This window comes from Mercenaria mercenaria, unplaced genomic scaffold (assembly GCF_021730395.1).
Source record: "Mercenaria mercenaria strain notata unplaced genomic scaffold, MADL_Memer_1 contig_2126, whole genome shotgun sequence".
Lineage (NCBI taxonomy): Eukaryota > Metazoa > Mollusca > Bivalvia > Venerida > Veneridae > Mercenaria > Mercenaria mercenaria.
The window spans coordinates 32,072-50,760 of NW_026460165.1; the positions used below are offsets into that span (position 1 = coordinate 32,072).

At 35.3% G+C, this 18,689-nt stretch overlaps 2 protein-coding genes across 2 annotated transcripts; both read left to right on the top strand.

The window, feature by feature from the left end:
* The first annotated feature begins 10,584 nt into the window (after positions 1-10,584).
* On the top strand, positions 10,585-16,241 carry LOC123555021 (uncharacterized). Its single transcript, XM_045345540.2, has 2 exons — positions 10,585-11,040; positions 11,264-16,241. Exons 1-2 carry the CDS (start codon positions 10,770-10,772, stop codon positions 14,041-14,043), a joined length of 3,051 nt encoding a protein of 1,016 aa, XP_045201475.2. The 5' UTR covers positions 10,585-10,769; the 3' UTR covers positions 14,044-16,241.
* On the top strand, positions 14,410-15,114 carry LOC128552189 (uncharacterized). Its single transcript, XM_053533213.1, has one exon. It carries the CDS (start codon positions 14,410-14,412, stop codon positions 15,112-15,114), a length of 705 nt encoding a protein of 234 aa, XP_053389188.1.
* Positions 16,242-18,689: the final 2,448 nt, after the last annotated feature.

The window sequence follows — 18,689 nt, forward strand, 5'->3', positions numbered from 1 at the left end:
GTATGTTGTGACTTTGACCTATGGCCCATGAAAACAAAATGTGTCATCTACTTTTGAAGTTTGACTGATCTAGGTTCAAGCATTCTCCATTGGATTGGCCTGGAGACCACTGTTGCCTTATGACCCTGAAACAGTTATGACCATCCATAACCACTGGCAATCATCCTGTGATGTTTTGTGGCTAATGCCTGTTGTGTTCCCCATGTATTGATTAAAACATTTTTCAGCACGAGGCACAGGCAATTGTTCTTTAAAGTTTGCCGACCATAGGCCACAGCATTCTCCATTAACTGAGTGGAAATAAGGAATCCGTCAAACCGAATGATGCTGCCCGATGCATGACTGTGCTTGTCCCGATATGGGGAATAACGTATTAGAAACCCCAAAAAATGGAGATTATAAAAAGAAGAAAATTGAATAAAGGAAGATAATGCAAAAACTATGTAAGGTAGAGTTTATGGCCTCTATCATTTTCTGAAGTTTCAATGAAATGCCGTTAATACTATTCAAATAACGCTCCGGACAAGCCTTATTTTTTACAATAAAGGGAGATAATTCGAAAACTAGGTAAAGTAGAGTTATGGTTCTTTGACACTGCACTTCCAGTCAATGGCCTCCATCAAATGAAATGCCATTAATACTTTTCAAGTAATGCTCCGGACAAGCCTTATTTTATATAATAAAGGGAGATAATTCAAAAACTAGGTAAGGTAGAGTTATGATTCTTTGACACTGCACTTTGTCTCAATGGCCTCTATGATTATTTGAAATTTCAATCAAATGCCATCAATACTTTTCAAGTTGTGCTCCAGACAAGCCTTATTTTGTATAATAAAGGGAGAGAATTCAAAAACTATGTAAAGTAGAGTTATGGTTCTTTGACATTGCACTTCCTGTTAATGGCCTCTCTCATTTTGTGAAGTTTCAGTGAATTTTGTTATAAATACTTTTCAAGTTATGCTCCGGACAAGCCTTATTTGATAAAGGGAGATAATTCAAAAAGTAGGTAAGTTAGAGTTATGATTCTTTGACACTGCACTTCGTCTCAATGGCCTCTATAAATTTGGGAAGTTTCAATCAAATACCATAAATACTTTTCAAGTTATACTCGGGACAAGTGTGACAGACAAACAGAAGGACGGACAAAGCGGGAACTATGCTCGCCCTTTGGGGAGCATAAAAATGGTGTACTGACTGATACGCTCCTACACCCTCAAACCCTCTCCCCTAATGAGGATGTCTCGGTGTAGCCCATGGGGGATTCAAACTCCGATTAAGTACACTACTTCCAATTGATCAGTGCAACTTACATATTTTTCCGTTAACTGCGAGTCTAAAAATGTTGCAAATGGAAACATTTTGTTTGGTCCGAGTCGCATTTGTATAAATATCATTAATGTTATCTTGCCAGATTAAGCTTAAAATCTGAGGCAAGGTAAAAATAACAATTGAAAGAGGTGTTCTTTGCCATGAATAGTGGTAGACAATAAGGACATTTCATAAAGAGTATCTTTTAAATGACCATACTAAGGGAAATGTTGTTCAAATATTAAATCCCATTTTATGGAACTGGGCTAAAGTCAAAAATGAATTGTGTATATTGAATAACAAGAGATCACAGAGTGATCTTGGCGCCCACCATTGAGCCATTTTTGAATGTTCAAAATTTCAAGACTAGCTCAAGGTCAAAATCAAGGTCAAAGTTCATTTCGGTACACAAAACTGTGCATGTGGTCCAAATTTGAAAGCTGTAGCTTGAGAAATGTGAAAGTAGGTCACTAGATCAATTTCAAGGTCAAAGTTCATTTCGGTACACAAAACTATGCATGTGCTTCGAATTTGAAGGCTGTAGCTTGAGAAATGTGAAAGTAAGTACTAGGTAAAAATCAAGGTCAAATTTCAATTCAGAACACAAAACTATGCATGTGGTCCAAATTTGAAGCCTGTAGCTTGAGAAATGTGAAAGTAGGTCACTAGGTCAATCTCAAGGTCAAAGTTTATTTCGGTACACAAATCTATGCATGTGGTCCAAATTTGAAGGCTGTAGCTACAGAAATGTGAAAGTAGGTCACTAGGTCAAGATCAAGGTCAGCTTATGTCAAGGTTCATCTTGCCACTCAAAACTATACATGTGGTCCAAATTTGAATGTTGTAGGTTATGGACAAGAATATTTTAAAAGTTTTTCACTATATAAGTCTATATGAACCATGTGACCCCCAGGGCGGGGCCATATTTGACCCTAGGGGGATAATTTGAACAAACTTTGTAGAGAACCACTGGATGATGCTACATTACAAATATCAAAGCCCTAGGCTTTGTGGTTTGGACAAGATTTTTAAAGTTTTTCCCTATATAAGTCTATGTAAAGCATGTGACCCCCAGGGCAGGGCCATATCTGACCCTAGGGGAATATTTTGAAAAATCTTAGTAGAGGACCACTAGATGATGTCACATACAAAATATCAAAGCCCTAGGCCCTGTGGTTTTGGACAAGAAGATTTTCAAAGTTTTTCCCTATATAAATCTATGTAAATTATAAAAATAAACAAAGGGCCATAACTCACTCAAAAATGGTTGAACCAGTCTGATTTTCAGGGGGACTCAAATAGGGTACTAATACATCATTCTAAGTTTGGTCAAAATCCCCCCAGTAGTTTGAGAAGATGCGATAACGAGAAATTGTTAACGGACGGACGACGGATGCAGAGTGATTTGAATAGCCCATCTGATGATGGTGGGCTAATAGAAATGGTGTCATTATTAATTAAGATCTAATTCTGGATAATTTTAATTTAAATCTGCCAGCTTTAAGAATTTTGGGCTTTACTTTGCCACATTCAGATTTAATAATGTATCAGTTGTAAGCTCTCCAGTGGTGGTAGAAAGAACTTTTTTTTTTATTTTAGAAATGCAATGTATATTTAATAATGTCATTCTTATGGCTGGAAATGTATTTTCCTAGTGTAAAATTCTGCCCATGGATTTTATATGAAAATATTGCTTAATACTGACTATGATATCTTGGAAGTTTTAGAACAATCCATTAACAAGTAAAGTCGAAGTTAAACTGGAATTTTAAAACTTTTTGGTGACCGTCCAAATGACTGGAATTTACAATGGGAAACACTTTTCTCCCTTTTTTTGAGGATTAATTAAAAACTAACAAAGTTGTTTTGAAAATTTAAAATGTTGGAAAAACAGACATCTAATGTGATATGCAGAGTGCCTGAACCAGGTCAGTGGGTCAAAGTTGCCAATGGAGCTTAAAGATCAAATTTGCCCCTGTTATTTTGTGTCCAGAGCATAATTTTATAAATATTCAAGGTATTGACCTTATGCGAGGTGAGTGCAGACCAGGTTTGTAGGTCTAGTAGGTCACAAATCGATGGGTCAGTGCAACACGGTCGTAACTCATTTTTTGAAAACTTTACAGGAGAAGCAAAAAATATTTTTGTATTCAAATGATGTAATGAAAAACAATACAATCTATATTATTTTTATGAAATAACAATAATAACTACATTACTATGGGAAAAAATGTCAAAAAAATGTTCACTGAGGAGTTATTTGGAAGTTTTCCAGTTACGACCATGTTGCGCTGAAATATGTGGAAATTTTGTCAAAAACTTAGTGCAACAAGGTCGTAACTAAATGATAACAAATAATTTATTGGAGATAATTCATAACAGAGATGTTTATTCAAAAGACTATTAATTCAGTATTTTTAAGCATATCCATTTATCTTTTTCTGTACTTTCATTGACTTGTTTTACTTGCAAAGATGTCAAAAAAAATCATATAATATGTAGAAACAGAAATGTACTATTACAAAAACACATTTTAAATTATTTAAAAGTATTTTACAGTAAAAAAACAATAAGAGCTTGACTTAGTCCAAGATATTTGCATATTTTACTGAATGTAGGCACTGAGAGTTTTAGTATTCAATGTTTTTTCAGTATTTTACAATAAATGGACATCATAAGAGCTTGACTGGTCAAAGGTACTTGAATATTTTACTGAATATAGGCACTGGGAGCCTTTATGGTCAAACTAATTTCACTATTTTACAGTAAATGGACAATAGAAGCTTGACTGGTCCAAAATATTTACATATTTTACTGAATATAGGCTCTGAGAGCTTTTATGGTCAGAGTTATTTCAGTATTTTACAGTAAATGGACAATAAGTGCTTGACTGGTCCAAGGTACTTGAATATTTTACAGTATGTAGACATTGAGTGTCTTTAAAGTACAAGATATTTGCATATTTTATAGAATATAGGCATTATGAGCCTTTAAGGTCCAAGGTATTTGAATATGTCTGTGTTTAGTTATTAGATTTTCATCAAGAAATATGCACAGGTTCTGCAGCACAAATAATGCATGCAACAGGAGCACAATACTATTCTGCAAAAGAACATGTGCATGCTTCTTGATACAAGTCTAAAAGTCTTTTTATTACATAAAAATCTACACTTAAACAATTATCAATGGTATAAATTTGCTCTTTAGCTTGAGTAAAACTGAAAATGTTATAATTAAAGAACATGATAAACACAACAACACAGTCACATGAAACTAACATCAAAAATGATGCCATACCCCTGATGTAAAATTTGAATGTCGGTATGGTCTGTTCCTGGAAAATTTTGTAATATATGTATGAAATGGCAGCCTCTGATGCATATTTTTTGTCTAAATTTTCAGGTATTGAGAGGGTCCTCACCTCCTGTTAGGTTGGTCAGGGGAGTCTCCCTCTGGTATATAGGTATAAAATGGAAGCCTCTAGTGCCTTTTTGGGTCACAACTTTGAGGTACATGATAGGACACCTCCCTCCTGTTAAGGGGGTCAGGTGGATCTCTCCCTGGATTTTCTTTTTTAATATAGGTATGAAATGGTGGCCTCAGGTGCAATTGGGTTTAAATGTAAAGGTAGAGAAGGGGTTCAGAGGGTTTCCCCTAGAAATATTTTAAACATAGTTATGAAATACTTGCTTCTTGTGCATTTTTGGGTCTGAATTTTGAGGTACAAGAAGTTAGCCTAGGGGACTCTCCCCTGGAAATTTCTGTAATTTAGGTATGAAATGGTTGCCTCTTGTGCATTTCTGGGTCTAAATTTTTGAAGTACAGGAGGGGATGACTCCTTCCTGTTTGGTATAATACCTCCTTCCTATTTGGGGAGGGGGAAAGGTTCTCCTCTGGAAGTTTTTGAAATTTAGGTATGAAACTAGAGCTGCTTTTGAGAAAAGCGCACGTTTCCCACAACGGCTATTGGTACTTTGCGAAACGGAACGAAACGAAACGAAACGGAACGAAGGGCACCATATGGGGGGAAATAAAAAATCAAATTTAAATTTTAAAAATCAAAATATTATAGTAAATTACATGAACCCTGTATAAACATCAGTTGTTGAATGATGTATAATGTCCGATGAAACTAATGATATGCAAAACATCAAGTATGAAACATGTTTTGTCTTGTTTCGTTCCGTTACGCAAAGTACCATTACCCACACAGGTATTGGTATTTTGCGAAACGGAACGAAACAAACATTAAAAGGGGTTAGATATATCGGTGAAAAGGAATAAAACCCTATCTTTTCTTTGATATACATTCATAGTAGTTAAAAGCATAACACTGAATGATTATAAATGCATACATCTGTTAACAAGCGCAATAGTATTTGATCTAGAGCAACCCTATATGATGTACCGGATATATATAAAGTCTTGTAAACATAAACTGTCGAATGATGTATAATGTCCGATGAAACTCATGATACGCAAAACATAAAGAAATGAAATAGATTTTGTCTTGTTTCGTTCCGTTTCGCAAAGTACCAATACCCGCACAGGTATTGGTACTTTGCGAAACGGAACGAAACGAGAAAATTTTTATTTATTTACATGAAATATTTCAGGAATTCATGTCTAATAATCGTTTATGTTTGCGTGTACAATAATGGTCAAGCCTGGATCTGCAAGTCATTATTTTCAAGTAATTGGCGACTGCTTAACAAAGCCATATCCGGAAATCACTGGTACCATGCAACCAACTATAACTATGTACATAACCTATGTACCTTCATAGATACATGTACCATTAAAAGATACATTGACATGCAATAGAGCCGGACATATGAAATACTCACTTATGGTTGTATGCATGTATAATTGCCGAGCCTGGATCTGCAAAATTAAGTCGCTTTTTTATGTTTAGAGATAATAGGACAGTTTGTATGTTTGTAAAGGAAATACTTTTTGCATATTTCCTTGCACGTAACTGCGTGTTATAAAATCTGATTCTCCTTCAAACTTTTTCTTTGATTTGTAGTTGTCAGCATCTTTAATTACATAATACATATATATAACCAAATTAGCATTTCCTCTCTCGTTTCGTTCCGTTTCGCAAAGTACCAATACCCACACAGGTATTGGTACTTTGCGAAACGGAACGAAACAAGAAAAGTTTAATTTGTTTACATGAAATATCTCAGGAATTCATATCTAATACTAGTAATCGTTTATGTTTACATGAACAATAATGGTCGAGCCTGGATCTGCAAGTCATTATTTTTCAAGTAATTGGCGACAGCTTAACAAAGCCATATCCGGAAATCACTGGTACCATGCAACGCACTATAACTAAGTGCATACCTACGTACCTTCATAGATACATGTACCATTAAAAGATACTTGACATGCAATAGAGCCGGACATATCAAATAATCATTTATGGTTGTTTGTATGTATAATTGCCGAGCCTGGATCTGCAAGTCGCCTTTTTATGTTTAGAGATGATAGGAGAATTTGTATGTTTGTGAAGGGAATACGTTTTACATGTAACTGCGTGTTATAAAATCTGATTCTCCTTCTAACTATTTTTTTTTTTAATTTGTAGTTGTCAGCATCTTTAATAACATAATACATATATATAACCAAATTAGCCTTTCCTCTCTCGTTTCGTTCCGTTTCGCAAAGTACCAATACCCACACAGGTATTGGTACTTTGCGAAACGGAACGAAACGAGAGAAATTTATTTACACGAAATATTTCAGGAATATTGGATAATTTATTTACATTTGTATGTTTGTATAACTGTCGAACTTGGATCTGCAAGTTATTTTTTTATGTGTGAAGATTACAGGAGAATTTCCATGTTCCTGAAAGGAATACTTTTCGTATATTTCCTTGCATGTAACAGCGTGTAATGAAATTTGATTCTCCTTCTATTTATTTTTTAATTCTAAGTTGTCAGCATCTTGAATTACATAATCGTATCTAACCAAATTAGCTTTTTCTATCTCGTTTCGTTCCGTTTCGCGAAGTACCAATACCCACACAGGTATTGGTACTTTGCGAAACGGAACGAAACAAGACATTTTTTTATTTATTTACATGATATATTTCAGCAATATCGGATAATCATTTACGTGTGTAAGTTTGTATAACTGTCGAGCTTGGATCTGCAAGTTATCTGCAAGTTATCTTTTTATGTGTGGAAATTACAGACTTGTATGTTCGTGAAGGGAATACTTTTCGTATATTTCCTTGCATCCTTTATTTTTTAGTTCTTAGTTGTCAGCATCTTTTTATGTGTGAAGATTACAGGAGAATTTGTATGTTCGTGAAGGGAATACTTTTCGCATATTTCCTTGCATCTACTGCGTGTAATGAAATTTGATTCTCCTTCTAACTATTTATTTTTAATTCTTAGTTGTCATCATCTTGAATTACATAATCGTATCTAACAAAATTAGCTTTTTCTATCTCGTTTCGTTCCGTTTCGCAAAGTACCAATACCTGTGCGGGTATTGGTACTTTGCGAAACGGAACGAAACGAGAAAATTTTAATTTGTTTACATGAGATATTCAGGAATATCGGATAATCATTTATGTGTATATTAAGTTTATAGTGTAACCGTCGAGCTTGGATCTGCAGGTTATCTTTTTACACACTGTGAAGATTACAGGAGAATTTGTATGTTCCTGAAGGGAATACTTTTCGCACATTTCCTTGCATCTCCTTGCATCCTTGCATGTAACAAAATTTGATGCTCCTTCTATTTATTCTTAAGTTCTTACTTGTCAGAATCTTGAATTAAATGATGCATATATAACCAAATTAGCTTTTTCTATCTCGTTTCGTTCCGTTTCGCAAAGTACCAATACCCACACAGGTATTGGTACTTTGCGAAACGGAACGAAACGAGAAAATTTTAATATATTTACATGAAATATTTCAGGAATACAGATCTAATAATCGTTTATGCTTGCATGTACAATAATGGTCGAGTCTAGATCTGCAAGTCATTGTTTTTCAAGTAATTGGCGACAGCTAACCAAAACCATATCCGGAAATTACTTGTACCATACAGCACACTATATCTATGTACATACCTATGTACCTTCATAGATACATGTAGGCCTATCCTCATAAGATACCTCTACCTGCAATACAGCCGCACATATCAAATAATCATTTATAGTTGTATGTATGTATAATTGCCGAGCCTGAATCTGCAAGTCTCCTTTTTATGTTTAGAGATGATAGGAGAAGTTGTATGTTTGTGAAGGGAATACTTTTTGCATATTTCCTTGCATATAACTGCGTGTTATAAAATTTGATTCTCCTTTTAACTATTTTTTTTAATTTGTATAATATATATATATAGTTATCAGCATCTTTAATAACACATATACATATATATAACCAAATTGGCCTTTCCTCTCTCGTTTCGTTCCGTTTCGCAAAGTACCAATACCCACACAGGTATTGGTACTTTGCGAAACGGAACGAAACGAGAGAATTTTAATTTATTTACATGAAATATTTCAGGAATTCATATCGTTGTTTGTCAGTATAGTAAACCGTTTAAAGCGTTGTCAAAAGGTACGATCGCAAGATGGATCAGATACTAGATAGTGCAGGAATTGACACTAATCTGTTTAAATCTCACTGCATGAGATCTGCAGATCTCATGCTTCACGAATAAATGTTCCCATAGGTACTATAATGAGAACAGCAGAATGGTCAAAATAATTAACATTTAGGAAGTATTATAAAAAGCCTATCACAAATGATATGTCTTTTACAGACGCTGTACTGAATAAAGAAGTTCTTATATTATTAAGTCCGTAATATTAAATGAAATGAGGCCATAAGGACTAATGTGTCATATTTAAAGGTTCAAGCAATTTATTTTATGTCTGTGAACAGCGAATTTTAAGATCTGTTTCATATTATAAGCAGTTACCGTCATAATAATACTTCATGAAATATATTCATGTAGTAATCATAGTCAACACTTTGTATTTAGAAATAAAAGTAGTTTAGTCACAGCATTATTGTATTATATTTTTTAGCTGGATGTCCTCTAAAAGTCTCACATGTGGCGCTATGTGATTAAGTGGGAAGAAATGAAATTGATAAATTATACGATGCTTGATGAAGTATGATTTCAATTTCATGAAATCACACTTAAGCACATAGGTGTCACATACCCACCCATCCCAAACCCCGTATTAAATAAGCAACATGCTAGAATTCGACTACAAACATTTTGTGACATCCAACAATTTGCGCTGAAGCCTGAGCCTTCATCAGTACCTAGCCATCTCACATGTGACACCTATGTGCTTAAGTGTGATTTCATGAAATTGAAATTATACTTCAGCAAACATCGTATAATTTATCAATTAAAGCAGAATTTGGAAAAAAAAATCATATTTCCTTGCATGTAACTGTAATAAGATTTAATAATTTTAATTATAATTTTCTCTTTCGTTTCGTTCCGTTTCGCAAAGTACCAATACCCACACAGGTATTGGTACTTTGCGAAACGGAACGGAACGAGAGAGAAAAAGACCATTAAAAATTAATTAAATTTTAACCAAAAGAGAAATTTTAATATATTTTCATGAAATATTTCAGGAATTCATATCTAATAATCGTTTATGCTTGCATGTACAATAATGGTCGAGCTTGGATCTGCAAGTAATTATTTTTCAGGAATTGACGACAGCTTAACAACACCATACAGGAAATTACTGGTCTATAAAAACACACTATACCTATGCACAAACCTACGTACCTTTATAGATACATGTACCTTTATAAGATACCTCTACAAACAATAGAGCCGGACATATCGAATAATCATTTATGGTTGTATGTATGTATAATTGACGAGCCTGGATCAGCAAGTCGCCTTTTTATGTTTTGAGTTTATAGGAGAATTTGGGAATATTTTTTTGCATATTTCCTTGCATGTAACTGCGTGTAATAAAACTTATTTATTTTAATTAGAATTTTCTCTTTCGTTTCGTTCCGTTTCGCAAAGTACCAATACCCACACAGGTATTGGTACTTTGCGAAACAGAACGAAACAAGAGATAAAAAGATAATTAAAATAATTAAGTTTTAACGGAATGAGAGATTTTAATATATTTTCATGAAATATTTCAGGAATTCATATTTAATAATCCTTTATGCTTGCATGTACAATAATGGTCGAGCTTGGATCTGCAAGTCATTATTTTGCAGGAATTGGTGACAGCTTAACAACACCATACTATTTGTACTCTGCGGCACATCGTGTAGCAGAGTACCGTTGTCCTCACGGACACTGATTTACAAACCGGTTTGACTGGTATTGTTTGTTAGAGCGTATAGTGAGATACGTAAGAGGATTAGATACATGTTTAAATCAGTTCTAGCGATACTCTCATTGTGGCGACATCGTTATACTCTCACCAGTAAGAAATGGATGCAAACATCGATGAACGCGTTGAGCAGAAGTTACGAGAGCACAGATCGTCTTTGTTGACGGACATGGAGAAAATAATAACTAAGATAAGTGATAATAATGCTCAAAATTTTTCAAATTTATTAAATGCTGGAATTCCAAAATTTAAGAGAAAGTCAAACGAAGAACAGTACAAGTACAATAGCAAAGTAGGCGTAGCTTTGGATGAAGCTGAGTCATTGTTATCTGACGAAAAAACGGACGAATGTAGTAGGAAAATAGCAGAAGGTTAGTTATTTAATTTTTATAAATATGTCCTACATTTTACTGTTCAACCGTACTGTCGATCGATAAATTACACGAAATTTGATTGACAGGTGTATATCTACCAGGCAGGTAATCAAGCAATTAAATGTTTGACTTTTTAACGGGAAGTATGTTAAATTTATGAAAGTAACACGCGTTGAATATAACAATTATATCTTTGTGACACAATATATATATATTTCAGCAAAAGACCTGGTTTTACACCGGCAAAAGTTAATACGACTGGCTGACAATTCGGAATTGGGATGGAGAGTCGTACACGAGTACGAATGTAATCCTCTTGCCGACAACTCGGATGACGAAAAGCGTATGATGCAGGCCGAATCAAGAGCCAATCGAAAGTTCAAGGCAGAGAAGAAGCGTTCGACACGCCGATCTTGGCCATACAGGAGAACCACGTCTACCGTCACGGCTCCACAGGCGACAGTCGCATCGACCACGCCCACGCAACCTAGACGTCCCGGGCTTTGTTTTGATTGTGGCAAGCCCGGACATTGGAAAGGAGCGCCGGAATGCGCAGCAAAGGCTTCCAATAACAAGATGAGTATAAATTTGTTATGTACATTAGATCAGAAAAATGACGGGCAGTCTAAAATTATGGGTCCGGAAGAGCCCACTGAAACCTTATCTCCTGTAGGTAGGTTGAAAGAAAAGTATCATAAATGGAAAGAGGCAACTGGAAGTGATTACATATTGAATGTTATTGATAAAGGATATAAATTACCCTTTAAAACAATTCCGGAAGGAACAATACTTAAAAATAATCGTTCAGCGAGAGAAAATGTTTCGTTTGTAGAGCAAGAAATTCAAGATTTATTAGATAAAGGTATAATATCAAAATCAGAAAAAACACCAAAGGTAGTCAACCCCCTCACTGTAGCTATAAATAAAAAAGGGAAAAAGAGATTAGTTTTAGATTGCAGATATATAAATCCCCATTTACACCAATTCAAAATTAAATTTCAGGATATAAAAATAGCAGAGAAATTATTCGAAAAGAACTCCTTTTTATTTACATACGACTTAAAAGGAGCTTATCATCATATTGACATTTTTGATGAGCACAGAACTTATCTAGGGTTTTCGTTCCCTGAGAACGGGTCCAAAAAATATTACGTGTTTAATTCTTTACCATTCGGAATAAAAACAGCTGGGCACATATTCACAAAACTGTTGAGAATAGTTGTTTCATATTTGAGATGCAAAGGACACAAAATCATTATGTTTTTGGATGATGGTATAGGCGGTCATAACTCTCTTATGAATGCAATCACTTCCAGTGATTATACAAAACAAACTCTCATTGATTTTGGGTTTTTACTAGCACACGAGAAATGCGAATGGGTACCGAAACAAAAGGTAACGTGGCTTGGTCATGTGTTAGATATGGAACATAATCTATTGTTCATTACTGAAAATAGAATACGGGGATTAGAGTCTTCCATAGAATCTCTTCTATATCAGGTCAGTATATCAAAACATAAATTAGTACCTGTTAGATATCTCGCAAGTGTCGTAGGACAGATCACTTCTGTACAAAGTGTCATAGGTAACAAAGTACGGCTTTTAACCAGATATTTATTTAATTGTATTAATTCTAGAGCCAGCTGGAATGCTCCAGTAATGATCACAGAAAACGCAATTGACGAATTACAATACTGGAGACAAAACGTACGTTCTTTAAACAAAAATGGTAAAAACATTGATAAGAAAGAAATATGCATGTATAACGTGTTTGCAGATGCAAGTCAATTAGGCTACGGAGGGTACGTAGAATTGAACAACTCTCAGTGCCCTTCAAAAAATACACCAGGTGATGACGTCATGGGGCGTCGCAAAAGTCAAGGTTTTGATAACCATTCAGATGTTTACTGTAAGCATGATGCACAAGCAGGTAACGTATTCTCAGAAATTGAATACAAAGATGATAGCTTGTCCCCGGAAGCGGACATTATAAGTAATTCTGGAGTATTTGGAGGCGTAAATGCCGATCACGTATTCCCGGAAGTGAATACGATATTAGAATCCCCGGAAGTGGATAGTGGTATAGTACCAAACAGATGCACGTTCCCGGAAGTGGACACAATTTCTAATATGATAACCTCGGAAAAGGTTGATTACAAACATTTACATCAACGTGAGTCATTTAATACCAAACCGGAAGTAGTGGGTATTTCAACTGGTAGTGGTAAGTCCACATTTACAAATTCAGAAGTAATCGGATCATGGTCAAAAATGGAACAGGGCCATAGTTCGACTTGGCGTGAGGTCGAAGCCGTAAGTAGAGTACTGCGCTCACACGAAGAGGCGCTTAAAGGTTCTTATGTGAAAGTATACTCAGACAACAAAAATGTCTCTTCAGTGCTTTTAAACGGTAGTAATAAAAACAATATACATAAAATAGCTGTAGATCTGAATAAATTTTGTGATCAAAATTGCATTGTACTTTGTCCAGAGTGGATTCCACGGGAGCTTAACACAGAGAGTGACTATTTAAGCAGATGCTCTGATTCAGATGACTGGTCAATATGTCCGAGTATATTTAAGGAATTAGATCGTAAATGGGGTCCTCATACAATCGACAGATTTGCGTCACATTTAAATAACAAATGCAGTCGATTTAATTCCCGTTGGTGGGTACCCGGGACAGAAGCGGTTGATGCTCTAATGCAGTCCTGGGGCTCCGAACTTGAAGTGAACTGGTTAGTTCCACCACCTAGACTTGCATTAGCATGTATAAGAAAATGTCTGAAAGAAAAAGCTGTTAGTACATTGACTGTACCAAAGTGGGTCAGTGCGCCGTATTGGCCGTGGTTGTTTGAAGAGCAGAGAGGATTCAAACCATACATACACGAGGTTCGAGTTATTGGCAAAAATTGCATTATTTCAGGCAATGGCAATAACGGCATTTTTGGAAAAAGTGTCTTACCATTTGATATGGTAGCATTCAAATTTGTACCATAATATATAGCATACGGTATAATAAGATATCATGCAGTACTAATGTATTTATTTCTTTATTAGGTGTTGACTTAGTTACCACGCTGAAAAGGAAAGCCGATGAAGCCGGATTTATAGAGAACTCAACTCATATGGCAGAAAAAATGGCTAGTTACTTACTACAATCCAAAGCAGATAACACTGTAAATAAATATTTCAATTCGTTTACACAATTTGAAAAAATTCTGCCACAAAAATAAACTCGTTTCCAAACCGGCACATCCCTTCACGGTTGGGCTTTATTTCACCAGTTTAATGGACGAAGGAAAATCTAATCACGTTGTGACATCAGCTTTTTACAGTATTAAATGGGTACATAACATTAATGATATGGAGGATCCGACAGAAAGTCCTGTTGTGAAACAATTACTAGAAGCAGCCAAGCGTACACACTCCAAACCAGTATGTAAAAAGGACGTTGTATCTACTCATGAACTGCATTCTTTGTGTTCCATGTTCATTGACAGTGATGATATATGTATTTTAAGGGACTTGTCTATGATTATGATTACGTACGCAGGTTTTATGCGAATTAGTGAGGTATTGAACTTAAAATGTAAAGATGTGCGTTTCAATGAAGATCACGTGACAATATATGTATCGAAGAGCAAAACTGATATTTATCGTAATGGTTCAGATATAGTTATTTCAAAGGGCAGCACTTCGGCGTGCCCATATGTCTTGTTACAGAAATATATGAACGCCGCAAATTTGAATGATAAGCCTGACGAATTTTTATTTAAACCAGCTTTAAGGTCGAAAAATGTTGTATCTCTTGTAAAGGTTAACAAGCCTCTTAGTTATACTAGAGCTAAGGAATGTATTGTAAGTAAATTAAAATTAGTTGCACCAAATAGAAATCTTGGTACGCATTCTCTCAGAGCCAGTGGTATCACTGAAGCAGCTAAAAGTTCTGATATCTCTGAAAGATGTCTAAAGAGACATGGGAGGTGGAAGTCTGACATTGCCAAAGATGGTTATGTTAAGGATTCAATTGAGAAAACGCTCGCGGTTTCAAAAAAGCTCGATTTATAATAGCGTTAGCAATTGTTCATACATAAAGAGCATTGAATTTGAAGATATTTCCCAATCTATACTTTGCTTGTTCTATAGTCGTTTCGCAAATCGCAAACGGAGTTTGTCTTTTGTTTGTAAGGAAGGTAGTTAGGACTATTTGTACTCTGCGGCACATCGTGTAGCAGAGTACCGTTGTCCTCACGGACACTGATTTACAAACCGGTTTGACTGGTATTGTTTGTTAGAGCGTATAGTGAGATACGTAAGAGGATTAGATACATGTTTAAATCAGTTCTAGCGATACTCTCATTGTGGCTTCAAATTCAATGCTCTTTTACAGGAGTAAAACGCACAAATAAGCGTTATGTATAATGAGTATTTGCATGCTTACATAGAATGTTCAAAGTATCATACTTATTTAAGTGTTTAAGACTATTTATCTGCATGTTTACGTACAGTGTTCAAAGTATCATAGTTTACTTTTTTGAAAGCTTTAACATACATGTGAAATTGTAATAAAGATTGTTTTTGTAGTGTATAGAAGTATAAACTGTCCGAGTATTCGGAAATATCCAATTTATATCAGTGTGCAGTTTATGATATCACGCAAAGGTTTATTTAGGAAATACTTAATGTAATTGAAACCGTAACATGTAATACTGTTATTTTATAGAGTAGGCACACTATTACAATATGTATTCATAAATGTATCAAAATGTCATGAAACGAGAATATCCCGCCGTTTCTTGTCCGGAGAGATGTCCAAGCCAGCCGCGGGTACAGGGTTCCAGAGGGTTTTTTACTCAAAGAGTTTTATCTCTGGTTTTACCTGTGCAGCTAGAGGTCTCGTCGATGGGCATATCAGACATATATATTTTAACATTATAAACATGAAATTTTGTCACTGTTAAAGTATGAAAATATTTGATGTCATTGATATCTTAAATTATTGTAACATAGTGAATATTACATGCATAGTGAATATTACATGCATAAGTACACATGTCATTATTTCATGCATATGAGTTTGGTTCACTATTACAGTGACTTAGATTTTACATGTTATTGTACGCAATGATACTTGTAATGACTTCTTAACTCTTGTAATAATGTCGTCACAATATAGTCGTTTCGCAAATCGCAAACGGAGTTTGTCTTTTGTTTGTAAGGAAGGTAGTTAGGACAGGAAATTACTGGTACCCCAAAACATACTATACCTATGCACAAACCTATGTACCTTCATAGATACATGTACCTTTATAAGATACCTCTACACACAATAGAGCCGGACATATCGAATAATCATTTATGGTATTATGTATGTATAATTGACGAGCCTTGATCTGCAAGTCGCCTTTTATGTTTTGAGATTATAGGAGAATTTGGGAATATTTTTTGCATATTTCCTTGCATGTAACTGTGTGTAATAAAATTTAATTATTTTAATTAGAATTTTCTTTTTCGTTTCGTTCCGTTTCGCAAAGTACCAATACCCACACAGGTACTGGTACTTTGCGAAACGGAACGAAACGAGAGAAAAAATAATAATTACGGAATGAGAAATTTTAATATATTTTCATGATATATTTCAGGAATTCATATCTAATAATCGTTTATGCTTGCATATACAAGAATGGTCGAGCTTTTAACCGTACAGGATATTACTGGTACCCCAAAACACACTATAACTGCACAAACCTACGTACCTTCATAGATACATGTACCTTTATAAGATACTTCGACATGCAATAGAGCCGGTGTAATGAAGTATTTCGACCCCCATAGAATAACGACCCCCCGGTCATTATTCTATAGAAAATGTGACTCCTTTCCTGTAAAATATTGACTCCCCTTATAAAAAACTGACTCCCTTTGAAAACTCTATAGAATAATGACCCCCACGGTCATTATTCTATAGAAAAACTGACCCCTCCGAGTAAAATACTGACTCCCTAAAGATGACTCCCTTCGAATCTCATAGAATAACGACCCCGGTTATTATTCTATAGAAAAAGTGACACCTTCCATGTAAAATACTCACTGCCGAAATTACTACATTCGAACTCTCATACAATATTGATTCCCGGACATTATTCTATTTAAAAAAGTTACTCTTTCCGTGTAAAACACCGGCTCCTAAAAATACTTTCGACGATAATATCTATTAAAAAGTGATCCCCAACAAACCTAACGGACAATTTTTACTAGATCTACAACTCTAATACCCTCCATTGCCAATAGTTAACATTTTGATTGTACAACTACTACTGGTGCCACTACTTCTATTGCTATTACTACATGTACTTCTTCTACTACTACTACTACTACTACTTCTACTACTACTATTACAACTGCTACTACTGATACTACTATACCTGCTTCCACTAATACGTCTTGTACATCTACCTTTTCTTCTCCTGCTGCTGTTGTTGCTGTCACTTATTCCTCTGCTGCTGCTGCTGCTACTACTGCAACTGCCACTACCACTGCCACTACTACTACTACTACTACTACTACTACTACTACTACTACTACTACTTTCTATTGTTGCCGCTACCGTACTTTACTGCCACTGCTAAGTATTGCAACTTCTATTTATACTAAGTTCTATGCTAGCAGTTTCTTGTGCAGTTTTATTCTGAAGAATTACTTCATACCGAAGTTTGCAGGGATTATTGACACTGGTGTGTTTTGTGAACGTATTGTGAATTATTTTCCTGAAAAAAATGTATACACCAAGATGCAGCGTCTAGAAATAGAATCCCTTTTCCCGTTGCGGAATGCTCTGATTTCTGTGTCAAGTGATGGTATCTGGGGCTAATGGTCAAACGGAAGGACGGACGGACGGACAAGGGCAAATCTATATGCCCCTCTCTCCCGAGTGGGGGCATAAAATGCAGAAATTAGGCCTTAGATACATGAGTTATCACTAAATTTGACCAAATGACCGGGGGTCGTTTTTTTTATGGGAGTCAATATTCTTCGTGAGGTTCAGTTTACTTCACGTGGGGGAGTCATAGTACTATGATCTGGAGGTCATAATACTATGACCGGGGGGTCACTTTTTCTATAGAATAATGACCGGGGGTCATTATTCTATGGGGGTCGAAATACTTTATTACACCGGACATATCGGCTAATCATTTATGGTTGTATGTATGTATAATTGCCGAGCCTGGATCTGCACGTCGCTTTTTTAGCTTGACTATTCAAAGAAAAGTAGAGCTATTGGACTCGCCCGTGCGTCGGCGTCCTTTCCGATTTGGTTAAGTTCTTTTTTTTTTATGTAAGCTGGTATCTCAGTAACCACTTGTGGGAATGGATTTAAACTTCACACACTTATTCACTGTGATAAAATGACTTACACTGCACAGGTTTCATAACTCTATTTTGCTTTTTTACAAAAGTATGCCCCTTTTTCGACTTAGAAATTTTTGGTTAAGGTTTGGTATGTAAACTGGTATCTCAGTACCCACTAATGGGAATAGATTGAAACTTCACACACTTGTTCACTGTCATCATCTGACATGCAATAAGCAGGTCCCATAACTCTACTTTGCATTTTTTTCAAAATTATGCCCCTTTTTCACATA

Bases quoted from the DNA above. Each gene is read 5' to 3' on its own strand.
- LOC123555021 (XM_045345540.2), top strand. From the start codon at position 10,770: ATGGATGCAAACATCGATGAACGCGTTGAGCAGAAGTTACGAGAGCAC. The intron at 11,041-11,263 runs GTTAGTTATTTA...TATATATTTCAG, and splicing joins TAGTAGGAAAATAGCAGAAG to CAAAAGACCTGGTTTTACAC.
- LOC128552189 (XM_053533213.1), top strand. From the start codon at position 14,410: ATGGAGGATCCGACAGAAAGTCCTGTTGTGAAACAATTACTAGAAGCA.